The sequence below is a fragment of the Populus nigra genome, chromosome 6 (genome assembly GCF_951802175.1).
Source record: "Populus nigra chromosome 6, ddPopNigr1.1, whole genome shotgun sequence".
In the NCBI taxonomy this organism is placed as follows: Eukaryota; Viridiplantae; Streptophyta; class Magnoliopsida; order Malpighiales; family Salicaceae; genus Populus; species Populus nigra.
The window spans coordinates 7492703-7512308 of NC_084857.1; the positions used below are offsets into that span (position 1 = coordinate 7492703).

The following is a 19606-nucleotide window of genomic DNA, read 5'->3' on the forward strand; positions in this document are numbered from 1 at the left end:
GTTGGCTGCTGACAATTACAGAACTGCCGGGCCGGAGTGCACCGTTGACTGGGCTCAAAGCAGCATTTTTCAGTTGTAAAGTGGAAGAAGTGAGTTGTGGGCTTTGACAGCTGGATCTATAAATTATTCGAGAAATGGGCTCTCGTCCAGTTCCCTTACGTAGCTACTTACTTTGACGGAGCCGCAGCCCGTGAAACTAAAAGAACATCAACCTCCAAGGGTGCCAGACCAGATAGAATAGCCTTGAAGAAATAAATAAGAAAAGGAATATAATAATTTTATAGAAAATAAAATAAAAATTAAATTTTTAATTTGATAAAATTACAAAAAAAATTAAACTCTTCAAACCCACGAACTGGCGATAAACTTTCTAAAATTTAATAATAAATATTTATTTCAAAATTAATTTTTTAACTAATAAAAGATAAATTATCACATAATTAAATTTTATTATAAAAAAATATCTCGTTAAACCTTCAAACTGAGGCAAACAGGTAATCTTGCCAAGCTCGCAAATTAGACAATTGACTCTAAAAAGCTTAGTAAACTAATTTTTTAAAAAATTATTTTTTATTTAACTAATTTATTTTTATAATAAATAATATTGCATTGCTATGATATTTTTTAATACAAACTCACTGTTAAAATATTTTTTAAAACTACAGTAACTATATAAAAAATAAATTATTAACTCTAAATTCATCACCAAGTAGAAAGATTAACTTAAACAAAATACAAAAAACAAAAACACACTATAAATTACTATTGGTGTCCATTAAATGGTGTCGTATCAACTTCCGGTTTTACACTTCATACTTAATAATAATAAAAATAATAATGATAAAGCATAAATTGACAAAATCACCTGAAAAGTAGACTTATCTTTCCTTCTTTATTATTATTTTATAAAATAATAATAATAATAGAGCACAAAACGACAAAATCACCAAAAGAGTAAACTTTCCTTTTCTTTATTATTATTATTATTATTATTTCGGAATGGAGTTCCTAATCATTGACGTAATCATTATCAATTCACTAAGAGATTGAACATTTCAAGTTCACGAGTCACCAAACATTTTAATTTATGTTGCCGACGAGTAATTACATACCTAATCATCAGTGTTGCCCATCATAAATAATTAATCAATAACCTTAACTTAGGATTAATGTAATTATTCATTTTCCACTACGAAATGAGTGACTATATATAAACATACCAGGACACCTGATAGTGGATTTTTTATTTTAAAAATAGAATAGTTTGCTAAAATTCACGGAAAATAATACTAAAATACCCCCTTGTAGTGATAAACTTGTCATTTAAAGGATCGTCCATCCTTTACACCAAGAAATTGTAGTAACCAACACAATCTGGGTTCATAAAAACAACTGTAAACACGCAAGATTACAAAGCATGAAGCAATTACAGGATACTCGCTAGGGATACATTAATAAGTTTGGTGACGTAGCAATCAACAAATCAAATATATTAACACCTCATAATATCGCGTGCAAGCTACCTTGATAAAGACATGTTCTGCTCGGTGCTCACGCTTCCCTCATCGGTACTGCAGCGTACAATGCCCATGCCATTATTACTGATAGTTTGATAGACAGTAATTGTGCAAACATATGATAAATGGCCTAGATATTGACCTCAGCTTACCAACAAAAGATGCATGCTGATAAGTAGTTAAGAAAGATGGTTCGGCCTTCAGAACAAACTAGAACTTTAAACCATGACAATGCAACTTCTGCTCAGTGATCATGTCAATTTTTTCCACCATCTCAGCCGTGAGATAATTCATGGAATCGCCAACTTCGCCTCGTCGAAAAAAGGCCTGATGCTCCTGTCCGGAATGCAGCCTTCCGATCTTGTTCACTTCTAAATTGCTCAGGTTTTCAAAACTACACAGCTCCAAGATTTCATCCAAGACACCGCTATTCTCTTCTTCGAGGGAAAATGGACACCCCAAGAATTCAGACAGTCTCCTCAATTGAATCCTGGGCTCCCTTTTCATTTCCTCGTACTTCAAGAAAAATACCCTATGAGGCCTTTCCAGGCTCTCCTTCCAATAACCCAAAACATGGTCCCAAAATGGCCCGTACAAACTCACTCCCCTACAGAATTTATCAAAGGTCTCTTCAAGTGAACTTGCAACCCAATCTATGGGTGTCAACTTGTTACTGAAGTGCCAAAAGGACACGAAAGTGTCCTTAGGATTCCTGCACAAGTAAACAAGCTTGCAATCAGAGTCCTCCACAGATCTCGGAAGTGATGAGAGTGGAAGATGAGTTGAAAACAGCCTAGGAAAAGTGTAGTTGGTGAAGTCAAGATTCTCTTCGCCAATGTATTCCATCTCCAAGAAAGGCACAAGAGCATGAGGGTTGTTAGTGAGCAAAGGGTGTTGTTTGGTGTCAGGAAAGGAAACCCGATTCACCAAGGAAAACATCACCGCCTTTAACCAAGTAGAGCCTGATTTAGGAGTGGTGACAAGAAAGATATCGCCATCTTGGGCTTGAAAGTGTTTTTGGCAAGCTAGAATCCCTGGAAGTTGCCTCGTTGAGTACCAAAAACCGTGGTATTGATGCATATGTTTTGTAATCCAGCCTTTCTCAGTGGGCATTGAGGCTATCAAGTCTTTGAATTCTTGGGAGGTTTCATTTTCTTGCAAGAATATGGGAAGAGAAAGAGATTGCTCGGGGCTTGTCATTGCAGTTCAAGAAGAAGTGCTTTGAGATTTTTAGGGTCGAGTAATATATTTTGAAAGGGAAATAAATTTAAGTTGATCCTTAGATGATTCCCATTAACATTATATAGACCTGTAAATTCCCATTAACATTATGTAGACCTGTAAAAACCCACCTCGTTCATACTTTCAATGATATGATGACAAATAAATAAATAACAAAATAATTTATACTAAAGTACAGAAGCAGGCAAGGGAGAGGGTGAACTTGTGCCGACAACCCTTGACCTTTGGTTCCTTTTAAGATCCTTCTGAAAATCATGTTTGATTTGTTAGTTGAGAGGCTGTATTCAAAAGACCCTCCTTCATTTTTTTTTAATTATTTTATATTAAATTGGGTACAATTAAAAGGTTGAACGAAAAACCTTATGGTCTCTGGGCACCATTGCCTTGACACGTGTTGTTATGGCAATTATTTAGTCTATATTTTGCTGCGTGAATGAATGAATTTCACCATGTGATCGCCTTGCATTGATTGTTATGATTTTGCTCCAAACAATAATTTTGCCCAGCTGCCAAGCAGTATATATGCTCCAAACATTAGCATTTATCGTAGAATGACGGGTTGATGTGGACTGCCTAGCTAGAGCTTATCAAATTTATTTTTAAAAGGACCAGATATAAATATTCAGGAATTGTTTTTTTTATTCGGGTCTAAAAAGAAAACTTCAGAACACCAGGTTTTTTATTTTATTTTCTTGACGTGGATAAAAGGCACATTTAATGTTTCAATGATATTTTAATATCCCAGAGCTAGTATGTGAAGTTAATTTAAAGGTATTTTTAGCAACATTTATATCTGCTCTATCATAGGTATATGATATTAAGAAACAGAATATTCAAGATAATATTAATCTGCAGAATATTTATGGAAGGAAAATATTCAATATATGTTAATTAGTCTGAAAGGTAATTAAAATACTCTTTCAACTAACCAATTAAAAATTCACATCCTGTATTCCAGACCAAACATAACTACAGTACATTCTGTTCCGTGTAATAATATTGTTTGTTTGCATGGTTAGATCTTGTTTTTAAGATTGTTTTTTTAAAGAAATTGTGTTAAATTAATTTTTCTCGTGTTGTTAACTGTTTTAATATATTTAAATATTAAAAATAAAAAATATTGAAAAATATTTTTCTCGTAATTCTAAACACACTAATTATCTTGCCTCCGCTATCACGTCTCGTTTCTCTTGTCTTCAAATCATACTCTACCACGGGAAGGGTGGCAAAAACATGAGAGGGGACTGGGGAAGGTAGACATATTTTGACCCAGCAAGCTCACGAGGACCCAAGAAAATAGTGGGCCGGAGTGCATCGTTGATTGGGCTCTAGAAATTGAAACTGATAGTCCAAATTCATTCGCTCTAGAAAGCCCAAAGCAGCATTTTTCAGTTGTAAAGTGGAAGATGTGAGTTGTGGGCTTTGACAGCTGGATCTATAACTTATTTGAGAAATGGGCTCTCGGAACTCCCTTTCGTAGCTACTTACTTTGACGGAGCCGCAGCCCGTGAAACTAAAAGAACATCAACCTCCAAGGGTGCCAAACTAGATAGAATAGCCTTGAAGAAATAAATAAATAAAAAAAGAATATAATAATTTTATAGAAAATAAATAAAATAAATTATAAAATTTAATTTTCAATTTGATAAAATTTTAAAAAAAATTTAAAAAATTAAACTTTTCAAATACACGAAATGCCTATGAACTTTCTAAAATTTAATAATAAATTTTTTTAAAAAAATATTTTTTTAACTAATAAAAAACATAATTAATGACATAATTAAATTTTAATTGAAAAAAATATCTCCATAGACCTTTAAACTTAGATATACAAGATAATCTTGCCAAGCTCGCAAATTGAACAAATGACTCAACAAAACTTAGTAAACAAGTTTTTTTTAAAATTAATTTTTATTTAACTAATTTTTTTATAATAAAAAATATTGCATTGCTATGATATTTTTTAATACCAACTCAAAGCGAAAATATTTTTTTTATACTACAATTAACTTTAAATTCATCACAAAGTAGAAAGATTAAGTTAAAAAAAAACAATATAAAAAATGTTCAAAATAATAAATAAAAAAACACACTATAAATTACTATCGCTGTCCATTAAATGGTGTCGTATCAACTTCCGGCTTTACACTTCATACTTGATAACAATAACAATAATGAAGGAGCACAAATTGACAAAACCACAAAAAGTAGACTTGCCTTTCCTTTATTATTACTACTATTGTTATTATATTATTATTCTTATTTTGGATCGGAGTTCCTAATCATTGACGTATTATTATTATATTGTTATATTTGCCATAACGGGACACCTGGTAGTGGATTTTTTTTATAGAAATAGAATAGCTTGCCGAAAGGTATAGGACAACGACAAAAACATGTTAAAAAAATATTTGAAAAGTAATATAGTTTGAATATGAAGATGTTTAAAATATTATTTATATATATAAATGTTATTTGGAATAATAATTACATCTCAAATATGTTTTTTTACACAATTATTATTTAAAAATAGTAGTTATTCAGTGAATGTTTAAAAATATTTTAATCTTACAAATTAATTAATCTAAACAAAAATCAATCAAATAATCTATGAAGATTCAATAATCAATAGTTAAGATTAAAAATCAAATGGTTAATAAAAAAAGGTCATTAGAAACACACTTTGATCACTGGATATTCATAGAATTTTAGATTTACTTTTTATATATTAATTAAACTGAGAAAGAGATGATTTGTATAGAAACTATTATTCTCAACAACAATTATGTTCAACCATTATTCTCAATAAAAGTTGTGTTTAAATTGTGTTATTTACCAAAAAAAACTTAATATATATTTTTTTTCTAAAAGTTTTATGAAAACGCATTAAAATTCTAAAATAATCCCTTCAGTGATAAACTTGTCATTTAAAGGATCGTCCATTTTACACCAAGAAATTGTAGTAACCAACACAAACTGGGTCATAAAAATAATTGTAAACAAGCAAGATTACAAAGCATAGAGCAATGGCAGGAAACTCAGTAGGGATACGTTAATAAGTTTGGTGACGTAGCACTCAACAAATCAAATATATTAAAACCCCCGAATATCACGTGCAAGCTACCTTGATAAAGACATATTCTGCTCGGTGCTCACGCTTCCCTCATCGGTACTGCAGCGTACAATGCCCATGCCATTATTGCTGCCAGTTGTGATCGACAGTAATAGTGCAACATATGATAAATGGCGCCTAGATGTTGACCTCAGCTTACCAACAAAAGATGCATGTTGATAAACAGTAAAGGAAGATGGTGCGGCCTTCAGAACGAACTAGAACTTTAAACCATGACCATGCAACTTCTGCTCAGTGATCATGTCAATTTTTTCCACCATCTCAGCCGTGAGATAATTCATGGAATCACCAACTTCGCCTCGTCGAAAAAAGGCCTGGTGCTCCTCTCCTGAATGCAGCCTTCCGATAATATTCACTTCTAAATTGCTCAGGTTTTCAAAACTACACAGCTCCAAAATTTCATCCAAGACACCGCTATTCTCTTCTTCGAGGGAAAATGGACACCCCAAGAATTCAGACAGTCTCCTCAACTGAATCCTGGGCTCCCTTTTCATTTCCTCGTACTTCAAGAAAAATACCCTATGATGCCTTTCCAGGCTCTCCTTCCAATAACCCAAAACATGGTCCCAAAATGGCCCATACAAATTCACTCCCCTACAAAATTTATCAAAGGTCTCTTCAAGTGAACTAGCACCCCAATCAATGGGTCTCAACTTGTTAGTGAAGTGCCAAAGGGACACGAAACTGTCCTTAGGATTCCTACACAAGTAAACAAGCTTGCAATCAGAGTCCTCCACAGATCTGGGAAGTGACAAGAGTGGGAGATGAGTTGAAAACAGCCTAGGAAAAGTGTAGTTGGTGAAGTCAAGATTCTCTTTGCCAATGTATTCCATCTCCAAGAAAGGCACAAGAGCATGAGGGTTGTTAGTGAGCAAAGGGTGTTGTTTAGTGTCAGGAAAGGAAACCCGATTCACCAAGGCAAACATCACCGCCTTTAACCAAGTAGAGCCTGATTTAGGAGTGGTGACAAGAAAGATATCGCCATCTTGTGCTTGAAAGTGTTTTTGGCAAGCTAGAACCCCTTGAAGTTGCCTAGTTGTGTGCCAAAAACCTTGGTATTGATGGAGATGATTTGCAATCCAGCCCTTCTCAGTGGGTATGGAGACTATCAAGTCTCTAAATTCTTGGGAGGTTTCATTTTCTTGCAAGTATCCGGGAAGAGAAAGAGATTGCTCGGGCCTTGTCATTGCAGTTCAAGAAGAAATGCTTTGAGATTTTTAGGGTTGAGTACTATATTTGAAAGGGAAATATATTTAAGTTGATCCTTAGACCATTCCCATTACCAATATATAGACTTGTAAAAACCAACCTCACACTTTCAATGATATGATGACAAATAAATAAATAACAAAATAATATGTACAAAAGTACAGAAGCAGGCAAGGGAGAGGTGAACTTGTGCCAACAACTCTTGGACCTTTCAATGACATTAATAAGTGGCCAGTGGGTGCTGCTATTGAGGAAGGGACACCCACTAGCAAGCATAGTTACTCTGTATTTGACAGTGAATGGTCTACTCTCATAAACGAAGTGCCCTTTATGGCTGTAGAAAGTGCCCTTTATGGCTGTAGAAAGTGCCCTTATAGCTTTAGAAAAAGAATACATGATTGGATCCCAAGTGACTTCATCAACGCGTTAAAGGGAATCCTATGGTTTATTCTAGGCACGTTGATCTTTTAAAGATGCAAAAGTTCACATATGATTGACAATTATAGTCAAAATGAGAACAATATTGCATTATTTTATGTAAAGCAGCCTTTGCTCGCGCACTATAGAGAGAAGGGTTGCTTTCCAGCCACTAAGACCAAACCTGTGGGTATAACGGGTTCTGTATCATCTTGCACATGGTAATATGATATGTCCCTGCAGAAGAATGCAGTCCAGATAGATTTCTTCATACCCTAAACCTGAAGCCCAGAATGATCGTGCATAGAAGAAGATGTTTAACAAGTAAACCAGGGCAAGCTGTTCCCATTCGATAAGTTGCCTACCAAGATTTACAAGTTCGCAATGTAAAATTATCAAGATTCACACGATCTTACACAATTGGAAAAATCTGGGATAAACAGAAAGGGAGCGTTTCAAAATTCTCATTTAAGCATCGTGTCATTTGATCTGTGGAAGGATTTCATTGCTTCAAATTCAAGCATTAGCACCACAGTTACTTGCAGCTCCTTTCAAACTCTTCAAGGAACTATTTCCCTTAATGTCTAGCAAATTATGTCTGCCTCTTTGCAACACCATGACTGTCTATCACAAATATTGCAGCAAAGTTAAGAAAATAGTAGGACGATTCAAGTCAATTACTACGAAGCCCCTTTACTTGCAAAGAGCAATGACAGTACCGTAATTAAGTATTCTCGTAGCTGTTTGAACTACAGTTATCCTCCGACCGAAGAGAAAGTTAACATCTCTCATCGGCACCCTCTATGAGGTACTTTTTAAGGTTGTGCTCATAAAAAAGAACGATTGATAAATAGTAAGCGTTGGAAATAGAGAAGATTTAGAAGTTTTGGATATGTATCATTCTCTTACTAAACAAAGTGAACAACCAATCCTTCGCTTCTCACAGTTCATCCCTCGTCCACGCCCTAAGAAATCGCAATACATGTCTGGACCACTCCTTACAAACACACCCTGATAATTCATATGAAGGTTAGGTGCACTTTCACATGGATCCTGGCAATGGCACAGTGCAGGTGGTCCTAGCCATTTTCTGATCCTTGAGCTACAGGTGTAATAGACAATGAATGGTCTACTCTAATGAACGAAGTGCCCTTTATGGCTTTAGAAAAAGAGCACATGATTGGATCCCAAGTGACTTGATCAACGCGATAACGGGAAGCCTTTGGTTTATTCTAGGCGCATTGATCTCTTAAAGATGCAAAAGTTCACTTGTGATTGACAATTATAGTCAAAATGAGAACAACATTGCATTATTTTATGTAACGCAGCCTTTGCTCGCGTACCATAGAGAGAAGGGTTGCTAACCAGCCACTAAGACCACTCCTGTGGGTCTAGCGGGTTCTTTATCATATTGCACATGGTAATATGATATGTCCGTGCGGAAGAATGCAGTCCAGATAGATTTCTTCATACCCTAAACCTGAAGCCCAGAACGATTGTGCATAGAAGAAGATGTTTAACAAGTAAACCAGGGCAAGCTGTTCCCATTCGATAAGTTGCCTACCAAGATTTTTACAAGTTCGCAATGTAAAATTACCAAAATTTACACGATCTTACACAAATGGCAAACTCTGGGATAAACAGAAAGGGAGCGTTTCAAAATTCTCATTTAAGCATCGTGTCATTTGATCTTTGGAAGGATTTCATTGCTTCAAATTCAAGCATTAGCAGCACAGTTACTTGCAGCTCCTTTCAAACTCTTCAAGGAACTATTTCCCTTAAGGCCCAGCAAATTATGTCTGCCTCTTTGCAACACCATGACTGTCTATCACAAATATTGCAGCATATGAACAAACTAGATTTCCTAGGAAGTAGATTTGCAAGGAAGGGGAGGAGGTCATGTGGACAAATCTTGCCCCCATAAGTGATTCAAAATCTTTCCATTGGCAAGGTAAAAAAAAAACTTCTCTTCTAAGCATTACTGGACAAAGAGAATGCCCTGCATCAGGGGAAAATCCAGTGCAACTAGCATAAAATTAACCAAGAAAAAGGTACCGTAGGTAGTAGAAAGAGAAAAAAGTATCTCAGAGAAGAAAATACTTTATAATTCGACATCAGATACCCTCAACAAAAAAGAACTTGGCTCACTGGATCCCAGCAGCGGGGTATATTCAGATCCTCTCACATGGACACCATAGCAAGCTGCAACAATAACACGATTAAAAGATGCAGTAAAACCTGACTAGAAACATACGGAGGCAAAGTCTTCTCTGCCATTTTCTAGCTCAATTGAAAAAAATTTAACAGCCTGATAACATATGCTCATCCAAGATAATAGGTGTAAATACCAATACACTATTGTTTAATTTCAAAACATGCTGAAATGGAAGAGGACATATACAAGATACCTCCACAAAATCCTGTTTCCTTCACTTACTCTAGGAAATTAAACAGACTCATTCATGGCTTTTTACCGCTATACAGGCATCGAATTATAAGTTATAACATGTCACTTCATTAGAAGTTTGAATAAATGTCTAAACAATGCAGAAAAAAAAAAACAGCATGGATTGACAAGGATGAAAGATGTATCATGCAAAACTGTAACCACCATTGACACGAAAAATCATCATACCATTGTTATATCTTCAATGAACTGAAGATAAGCAAGCAAACACCAATATAAATACTGCTCAGGTTTAAAAACAAATTTTTATCATACTTAGAACACTATACTTTGATTAGTAATTGTCCAATCAGCCTAATTCTATTCACAATATATCAATACATGGAATTCAGGTGTGATACTACTTCAACGAGTTAACATCTTCTATACATGTGCACTTGTAAAGTAGGATATGATTAATCACTTTTCACAATTATGGGCAAGCAAATTTGAATCAAATACCATTCTCTATTTTCACCACGCTTTGGAGCATTGTATCCATCTTTGTTTTCATGTCAGAACTATCATCCATATATGGGACAATAAGGGTCAGCTCCCTGTAGATATCACGAACAAACTGACATATCTTCTTGGCATATTCAAGCTCGCCATCTGATATTCGCCCAATCGCCAATCGCATCAGCTCTCCGGTCAAATCTGCAAGCTGTACCAGCAGACTAAGCACCTCTTCCAACACACGCGCACGCAATCATGTTATTGAAAGAGTAGAACACCTTGGGAGTGTTTTGGTAATCATATATATGCTAGTATACTTTGTCAACGCAGATTTGTTTTTTAGTGCTGGAAGTGTGAGCAGCTTGCTTGGATGATAAAATGACATTGGTTCACAAGTTACTGTGCAAATATAAAGTGCTACACCCTTCAAGTGATTGATTTCATATGCTAGAAATAAGAGGCGATATCACTTAACTGTTCACAATTTCATGTTACAAGATAGAATGTCTGGAATTGGGATATAGTTCAAGCAATTACCCCCAGCAAATAGTCAAGGACATTTATTTGCAAAGGCTCAACGGATGGTTCACTTAGCGGCAACAGAGTAGCATTTATTTCATCCAGATTTAAAAGAGTCCCAGTTCTGCAGAATTTACAGAATGTTGCGGCTTCAACGTATTCCTGTACCTGCAAAGACACCAAGCATAATTAGCCAATACAATACTGCACATCTGGCCTCAATAGGGACAGGGAAAAATATACAACCCCAGGAGAGTATGCTCGTCTTAGCTTCCAGATATCGGTCCCTTGCAGTTCTTTCACCAACTTGAGCATATACTGTTCTGTCACAGCAGCTAAATCCTTTTCTGCCTTGTCAAGAACTTCGTCTCTGTTGTCCTTGCTGATTCTATTATTACATGAAGAATACAACGTTTACAATCCAGAAGAATCACAAAATCAAGAATTTGGAGTGTGTCCTAAAGTGAACCTCAACTGATATCGTATGACCCCAAAAAATGACTTAATCACACCGGGAAGGTTAAAAGCTATTATGACAAGGAAAACCAGATATCCAAAGACGTTACCTATGAACTTGAAATATGACCTTTTTGCTGTTCATGGTGATATCCCGGCTCGCTTTTACCACTCTTTCGCGTTTTTCATTCTACAAGCATACATGATTTCAGTCAAGTGTTACGGAAGCTTCAATAATTTACAGCAAGAAAATGTATCGAACTACATAATAGTTCACAATCCACTCATGCAAATTGTAGAAGTCATCTTAACAACAATGAAGCTGCCATGACACAGTGTTTGATAATGAAATCAGAGAACTCATCTCATGGACCCGACTCGACCTGACCAGACCCAGATCCATATCGACGGATTTGAAACAGCAATCTCGAATATAAAAATACCTATTTTTTTAATGAAAAATAACCATTCCTTCACGTATTATATAATAAACAGAAATAATTGCATATTTTCTTAAAATTGAAACATGATAATTAAAATAAAATGGGAAAAAAACAGAGAGAAAAGGAAATAATTATTTACAAGGTTATTGAGATAATTAGCGTAATTTCCAAACGCGTCCTTAAAGGAGGAGGAGGAAGACTCCGAAGTGCTGCTCATTGTCCTCGCTCTCTTCGCTGAGCTCTGTAACGTCGCCGCCGTCCCTGCAACTGACTGGTTAGTGTTCCATTCAGTCATTCATTTTTGTGCTAGGGTTTTTTCTTTCTTTACTGGCAATTTCTCAAAAAAAAAAAAGTAAATAGTAATTAGTTACCTTGATGGAGAAGATGAGGTTTGGGTTTATTGGCCATGGTAAAGAGCCAGTGGACAGTATAGGAGGCGAGTCTTGTCAATAACATCTCCTAGCCTTCTTTTCCTGTATTTGTTTTTTGTTTTTTTTTGTTTTTTTTTTTTTGAACGCTTTCTCCATCAAAATTTGGAAAAATGCCGCTGCTTCTTTTATTATTATTATTATTGCAGAATCAAAAGATGTAATGGGTGGGCTTATTGATGGATTTTGGACAAGGCCCACCAATTTAGCCCAAGCAGAAATTGAGCTAAATGTCCATGGGCTCCTTGTTCTTCTCTACTGTTACCACCCATTATTTTTATAAAATTATCATAAGAAGGCAATCCAATATTAACATGCTTCACAATATTGACATCCACTAAATTTGAGATTATTAATAAAGCATGATAAATTTTGTTTCTTGTCTTTCTATGATCTTACGTACTCCATAACATGTTGATAATGATGTTTTTTTCAAGATCAGCAATGAAAAATAGGTTTCGACAGGCTCCACTCTCATGGGGACTCTGGCCTTTCCTGTGTACGTACTCATGGGCCTTTTGCCTATATTCATATATCCATCAAGGTTGTTTCTGCTCCTTTAAAAAAGAAAAAAAAGTCACCGGAGCAGGCAGTGACACCGGACGTGGTGATTAACACTGTTTATAGGAGGAAAAAAAATAGGAAATTGAAGGAGAGGGTTGCCTGAATCTAGGAACTTCAGATTTCTGTCTTCTAGGTCAAGGTAACACCATGTGTGTGTATTGCTTAAAAAATCTTTATCAAAACAAGCTTTGAAATATGCAACGGGTTGCCCTGAAGACAGCGAGGAAGATCAAGGCTCCAGCAAAAAATGAATGATTAAGAGTTTTAAAAGTCAACGGGAGAACACCGTCTCTTGGTTTTATACACGCCGGAATCACTTGTTCCTTGAGTTCGAAGTTAAAAAAGGACATAGCAGTTGATATTGGAGATGAATTTAACGGTAGTTTGATACCGCGGGAGTTGTTTTTTATAAATATATTAAAATAATATTTTTTATTTTTATAAAATTATTTTTTTAATTTACAAATCAAAACCACCTAAAAACATAAAAAAATAATTTTAAATTAAAATATTTATTTTTAATAAAGTTTTATTTGAAATCATTAACGATGCCTTAAACTCACATAAAAATAAGAATAATATAATCTTGATGTGATAATTGATCAAACCTTGAGTTTGCTTCTCAATAATCAAGAGTTTTGAGTCCCCTTGGAGCTACTAAAAACTTACATGCATAGTTTTTAAACTTGGCGCGGTCCAAGGCCCGGATTCCGGGTTTTGAATGGGTCACCGAGTCAATCTCTATTTTTTTAAAAAATCAAAACGGCGTTGTTTTAGTTAAAAAAAAACAAATGTCAGCGGGTTGCAACCGGGTTTTGTCGAGTCACCCGGGTTGCCGGGTCACACCGGGTCATGGCTTATCCTATTTTTTCATCAACTCAGCCCCGTTCCAGCCCCGGGTAGGTCGGGTCCCGGGTCAACCCGCTGTGCCGGGTTTTAAAACTATGCTTATATAGTCGTTGACTTGAAGGACCGCAGAATTAATCGAGGTATGCATAAGCTGGTCTAGATATCTAAGTTAATAAAAACAATGAGTGTGTTTTATATATTTTTAAACAGCTTTTTAAAATATATTTAAATTACAAAAAATCATCTTAATATTTTCTACATGATTTTAAAAGATACTAAAAAAAACATCGCCGCATGTTTTTTCGATCCAGATAAACTTTTGTAAGAATTCCTCCACCACATTATCGGAACGCATGCTAATCGTAATCGTGCTATATCTTGTTTTTTATTGGAGTGGATGGTCATTGACCAGTGCAGTGGAAGTGTCCGATGATTTTTACACCGTAGAATATGGACGACTTATTATAAAATTATAACATGTAACCAAATATTCGAGCCTTTTCTGTTTTTGGAAGCATTTAGAATAAGGGCTTGTCTTCTTGGGCAGTAGACATCCTTTTCATCCAGTAAAGTCCAAGTCCCTGTATCCCAGCAGCTATAGAGTAGGGCGTCCAGCTGTTAATCAAGCATGAGAGGTCATTCTCCGAGTGCATGTATAATTTGAATAAAACAATTTTTTTTATTTAAATTGAACAAATATTTTGTGTGTGCGTTAAAGTATTTTAATATTTTTTATAAAAACACTCTATTCAAACCAATTGTTTTCTTCCATCCTGTGTATTTTATTCATCGAGCAATTCAAGGGATTTTACCTCGTAACGGATAAAGTTTATATTAAAAAACTAAATACCAATGTATAATTCTGTGTATTTAAGGTTTATTTTAACAATCCCGAAATAAACAAATGAAAGCCTCCCAGCTTCATAAACAGGGACGCGGGAAAGATAGCATTTCTGGTCTCTGGTCACCGTCAACGACATCTAATTCACTTCCCAGTGCAAATTGAACAAAAGAAACCAACTGTTTAGCTTCTCTTCATCTATCTTTGAATTCATTGAAGCTAGCTTGGTCTGCTGTTGTTATTTTGAAGCTCGAAAGAGCATCAATGGTGAAAAACCATTTTGACTTGTAGCGGCTGTAATTGAGATCGGTGATGATGAAGGAAAGGGGAAATTTTGAAGGAGAAGGCGAAGGTGGTGGATGGTTTGTTCGGAGAAAGGGAAAGGATTATTATAGATAAAGATCAGTCCCGATACCCGCGTTATATTGCGGCCGGACTAAAGTCTTTTCAATCGGGAAAAAAAAACATGGGGGTGGAGTTGAGTTTTTTGATAACGATGAAAACTCTCAAATGCATATTAAAAATTTGATTAGCGTGTTCAGTAAAATTAATTGATCACCAATTGCTTTAATAGATGTCATTAACAATAAATAAAATTGAGCCATGAAGCTAAGCAATGAATTTAGGTTAAAAAAAATATGATCTCGTAACGTGTCCTGTCATGCTATTCAATATATTTCTTTAATTATATGTCAGTATTTTATATGAAGAAATATAAATAAAAATTAAATCAAAACAAAATAACTTGTGATGATGGTTCCTTTGCTTTTTATTTATCTATCTTACATTGTATCTCGTGGTCTCCTGATGCCCTGGGTTTTAACTCCAATCATGTTGAAATTAGCTTGATGATGCTCGTTTGATCAAATAAGCCCAAACATGATAATGAATTATAAAGAAATAAAACAAAAATAAAAATATTTATGAACTGAAATGAAAAGAAGATATCATGGTACATGGATTGATCAATCTAAATTAACTTGTTAAATTTATGATATAAGTTGTAATATAAATATAACAAAATAATTTAATTTATCTGGTCATTTCCTTCTCTCTTTTTTTTAATATATTTGTTGGGCCTTAAATGATCTGGGATTGAATTGAATAGCTATCAAATAATTAGAAACCAGATTAAAAATTGAAGAGTTGCTAAAGATGAAATAAAAAAATTGTCTGGTTAGGGATCACCAGCAAATGAAGAAGCACGCCCGTTCAGGCAGCGCATGCCGCATGCAGCTTCTTCCCAGCTCTGTTCATGATTTTTTTATCCTGTGGGGTTCGAAACCTGGCATCCAGTTCTCCCTTCATGATGGCTCATGTCGGCGGCAAGTAAACAACATGTCTCCGGTGGTCAATTTCTATTTTTCTTCGTCTCTCCCTTCCCCGCCAGACCTGGAAAAAATAGGAGAAAATATTGTTGCCGTTCACATTGGTTTGGGAGACAGGTTATGAGAATTAGTTTTTTTATATAATTTTAAATATAATTTATAATAATAGGATAGGATTTTGGATGGATTACCAGACCAAGACAAACACCTTAAGAAAAAACATGGCCATTCAAAATAAAAATGTCGTGGCTATGGAACCACCTCTGCCTTGTTTTATATGTATAAATTACTTCTCTATCGTGGCATACGTCACACGTCAACTCACCGTCCAAGTCCATCCCATGGGAATTTCAATGAAGATCCTGAATTCCTCTATTCCACTGTGGCCATCTCCTTTTTCACTTAAATAAATCGGCTAAATATATGAATCTAACAATATTCATAGTTCGTGACACGTGTTGCGGATTAATTTGAACACTGAGACTCCTTATTTTTTATATATATAATATATATTCTTTTGCACATCATTTACGGATTAATTTGAACCTTTAAATATTTATCGGTATTTTGATGGTATATTAATTTTTAGGTAGGATAACTATGAAATCATAATCCTTTAACTCCCATTGCAATTATGATGATATTTGAAAGTATAATTATAATTGGTTTTTAAATTATTTTTTGTTTAAAAATATATTAAAATAATATTTTTTTTAGTTTTAAAAAAATATTTTTGACATCATTACATCAAAATAATATGAAAATAAAAAAATTAAAAAAAAAAAAGATAAAAAAATTATTTTTTAAAAAACTTTTTTAAAATAAAAAAACAAACAGAATCTAAATATATTTACATACATTGCTATATGGATGGAGCAATCAAGTCATTTTTTTCTCTAAATATATATATTGAAAAAAATTTGAGTTATTTTTGTGAAATAAAATGATGGATGCGACATAATAAAAAAATACTTGCTGAACACATAAATTGTTGTAATCACCGTAGCAAATAAGCATGGGTTGAATATTGATTCATAATGTGAGATCAACAATTCTGATTTTATTGCCTGATTAAAGTTTTGTAAGAGTCTGTTTAAGTGTGTAATTGCAGTTGTTTTTCAAAATACTTTTTCCTTGGAAATATATCAAAATAATATTTTTTTAAAAAAATCATTTTTGATATCAGCGCATTAAAATAATTTAAAAATATAAAAAAAAATATTAACTTGAATTAAAAAAAATAAAAAAAATATTTTTAAAAAAACCTTTTTAAAGACAAAAACAAACAATGTCTAGGTACAAATATACGAAAACGTCAAAGAAGATATGGAAATTATGTAGCACATTCCAGTCCAAGAAAAAAATACTTAGCCATGTCCCCTGCCTCTTTTTCTTTAGGACGAGACCACTACCTAACTTTTAATTAATGTTCTAGTGGGCTAGCTATGGTTTTGTGTGTGTGTACATATATATGTGATCACATTGATAAACACCGAATTAATTTTGTTTAAAGGGACTATGCTACAAACATGTTTAGAGAATAAGGTCAGGTGTATATTTCTTAGAACTATAAGAACCATCTAATTAATTTTGTTAAATTGTAGTGACTCAGTTATGATTGACTCGGAGAACAAGCATAACGTCCGATAAACTTGTCAAAAGTGTTGTCCACAACTCATTGAAGCTGCCTGCGATTATTTCAGCTGTTGTCGCTATTCGAAGAGGAAAGTCTACCCCACCCACCTGGCTATCTTTTCAGACAGTTCATTCCATGCTTTCTTTCTTTCTAACAACTCAATCCATGATCGAATTAACGAAGCATTGACCAATGACTACTAGCAACAACTACTCTTAAGCAATGAAGAAATGGAGATAAACGAAAAAACTTGGCGTGATAATGACAATTCCAGACCACTAATTAAAGAACAACGATGTAGTTAGGGAGAGTGGAGATTCTGAGTAGTCCGCTAATGCCACAGTTATATCGGTAATGAAAGCCTTCTCTTGTAAGACCCCCGAACCAAGTCCCGAACATATTGTCCGAGTCTGTTTTGTTGTTTTTTCCTTTTATTTTTTTTTCTTTTGGTTTTAAGATTTCAATTTTACTACGATACCAATATTCATTTTCTAACGTATTTAAATTATTGCAATAGAGACAAAACTTGTAGATTTTATTTTGGAAATAAATCTACGTACAATTTAATTAGTGTTCGGTTGATCATAACCCTTTTTTGATGATTCCATGACTTTCTATACTAGTTATTATCCTTACCATGCATCCGTCTGCGTCAAGTAATTGAGATTGGGACGGCATTACCCATGTCACTGCTCTCTATCGATTGATTTACAAGCAGAATATCAAACCTTTTAATAAATCACAAGGTTACGAATTAAGACCGAGATCACACAGTAGAACATTAAATTAATCAACAGTAGAAAAGAAAACGGGACTGGAATGGCAATGGATACTCGCAAGTTAAATTTTTTGGATATTCATATTCTATCCACTATTTATCAAATAAAAAATTTAGATGTTCATGAATTATCTATTATTTTTTTGGTTATCTATAAGAGTATCAATTATCTGCTATTATATATACCCTGATTGCTATCCATGGTCAAATAAAATATTTATTGAGTTTAAATTAAATTATCATAGAAAATTGCTATTGAAACAACCGGCTATTTTTTTGTTGACGAAATAACCAAAATGAAAAATCTGGGTACATCGCCATGGACCTGCAAAGTTGGGGTTTTGGAGAAGAAAGGGTGAGAGGAAAGAGAAGAACGAGGGAACGGGGATGGATGGTTTTGGGTTTTTCTCAAGAAAAAAAAAACAATTTACGTGGACCCGAATGTTTTGTAGTTTTAATTTGATGTAATAGATAGAAAGAGATGCAAGGTTATTCTACTTAATTTCACAAGTAGAATATTGACAGGCTCTGGCAGACAGACTAAAAAAGACTGTGCCTATAGCCATTCCCAAGAGAAAGCAGGAGCTGGGACTTGGGAATTTTTAGCTTCATTCTCGCATCAAGCTGACAACAATCAATGTCCTATGAAATCCAATCAAGGTTTTTAGCTTCGTTTTTTTAATCAAAAAATAAAAATAAAATCCCATCTGAATAATAAAAGATATAGTTTAACGATTTAAATTTTAAATTTGATTTTTAAAAAAATATCTATTTAAATTCTATAAATTTTAAGGTTATTGAAGTTTATAGAATCATTAATTTTAAAATTCATGAAATTAGTTGAGGTGTCCGTAAACTAACTTGAATATTATATTAATAAATAAAATAAAATAAAATCATATCATATACGAGGTTAGAACATACATGCAAGGTCCAATAATAATTGGCTGGTTTATTCCAAATGTAACCTCGGTCCCACAATCTTCGATCTGGAGACGCAAATCAACTGGGATCCAAGATTAGGTACACTGTAAACTCAAGCTTAGTGATAGGAAGTGGTCCTTGGATCTCTAATCCCGTTAATTAATTATAAAAGGGTAATGCAGCCTTGGAATCAAGTGTTTATTCACTTATTACTGTCAAAAGATGGGACGAAAATCACTTAGAGTTTTAGATATAAGTACGCGTGACGTAACAAGATATAAATGTGATGAGCAGATCGAGATCCAATTATTTGACTAGTATGATAGAAAAAAAAGCCCCGTTAAATACATAGAATGTGGTCCTTGAAATTAACTCCCATGCAATGAATGTGGATGATCGTCCATCATATAAATATTCAAT

General features: G+C 34.2%; 3 protein-coding genes across 5 annotated transcripts; all 3 read right to left on the reverse strand.

Moving 5' to 3' along the window:
- Positions 1-1284: 1284 nt before the first annotated feature.
- LOC133696902 (cytosolic sulfotransferase 5-like) lies at positions 1285-2834 on the reverse strand. The gene is made up of 2 exons (XM_062119197.1): positions 1670-2834; positions 1285-1571 (listed from the first exon to the last, which is right to left on the reverse strand). The coding sequence occupies exon 1, from the start codon at positions 2715-2717 to the stop codon at positions 1728-1730; it is 990 nt and encodes a 329-aa protein (XP_061975181.1). The 5' UTR covers positions 2718-2834; the 3' UTR covers positions 1285-1571; positions 1670-1727.
- Positions 2835-5651: 2817 nt separating this feature from the next.
- On the reverse strand, positions 5652-7311 carry LOC133696312 (cytosolic sulfotransferase 12-like). Its single transcript, XM_062118476.1, has one exon. It carries the CDS (start codon positions 7077-7079, stop codon positions 6090-6092), a length of 990 nt encoding a protein of 329 aa, XP_061974460.1. The 5' UTR covers positions 7080-7311; the 3' UTR covers positions 5652-6089.
- Positions 7312-9443: 2132 nt separating this feature from the next.
- Positions 9444-12371, reverse strand: LOC133696025 (uncharacterized). 3 transcript variants are annotated; one of them, XM_062118039.1, is made up of 8 exons: positions 12210-12371; positions 11978-12099; positions 11506-11585; positions 11186-11327; positions 10958-11107; positions 10427-10628; positions 9619-9720; positions 9444-9499 (listed from the first exon to the last, which is right to left on the reverse strand). In XM_062118039.1, the coding sequence occupies exons 1-7, from the start codon at positions 12292-12294 to the stop codon at positions 9620-9622; spliced, it is 882 nt and encodes a 293-aa protein (XP_061974023.1). In that variant the 5' UTR covers positions 12295-12371; the 3' UTR covers positions 9444-9499; position 9619. The 3 variants fall into 3 exon arrangements, with proteins under 3 accessions (XP_061974023.1, XP_061974022.1, XP_061974020.1); XM_062118038.1 differs by having other exon boundaries at positions 9444-9517; XM_062118036.1 differs by having other exon boundaries at positions 9444-9720.
- Between the last annotated feature and the right edge of the window lie 7235 nt (positions 12372-19606).

What these genes read in the sequence shown, in the direction of transcription:
- LOC133696902 (XM_062119197.1), bottom strand. Translation starts at nt 2,717, where the DNA reads ATGACAAGCCCCGAGCAATCTCTTTCTCTTCCCATATTCTTGCAAGAA.
- LOC133696025 (XM_062118039.1), bottom strand. Translation starts at nt 12,294, where the DNA reads ATGTTATTGACAAGACTCGCCTCCTATACTGTCCACTGGCTCTTTACC. An exon ending in GTCATATTTCAAGTTCATAG is followed by an intron (nt 11,328 to 11,505) that starts GTAACGTCTTTG and finishes ATGTAATAATAG; the next exon opens with AATCAGCAAGGACAACAGAG. An exon ending in TCCTTGACTATTTGCTGGGG is followed by an intron (nt 10,629 to 10,957) that starts GTAATTGCTTGA and finishes CTGCTGGTACAG; the next exon opens with CTTGCAGATTTGACCGGAGA.
- LOC133696312 (XM_062118476.1), bottom strand. Translation starts at nt 7,079, where the DNA reads ATGACAAGGCCCGAGCAATCTCTTTCTCTTCCCGGATACTTGCAAGAA.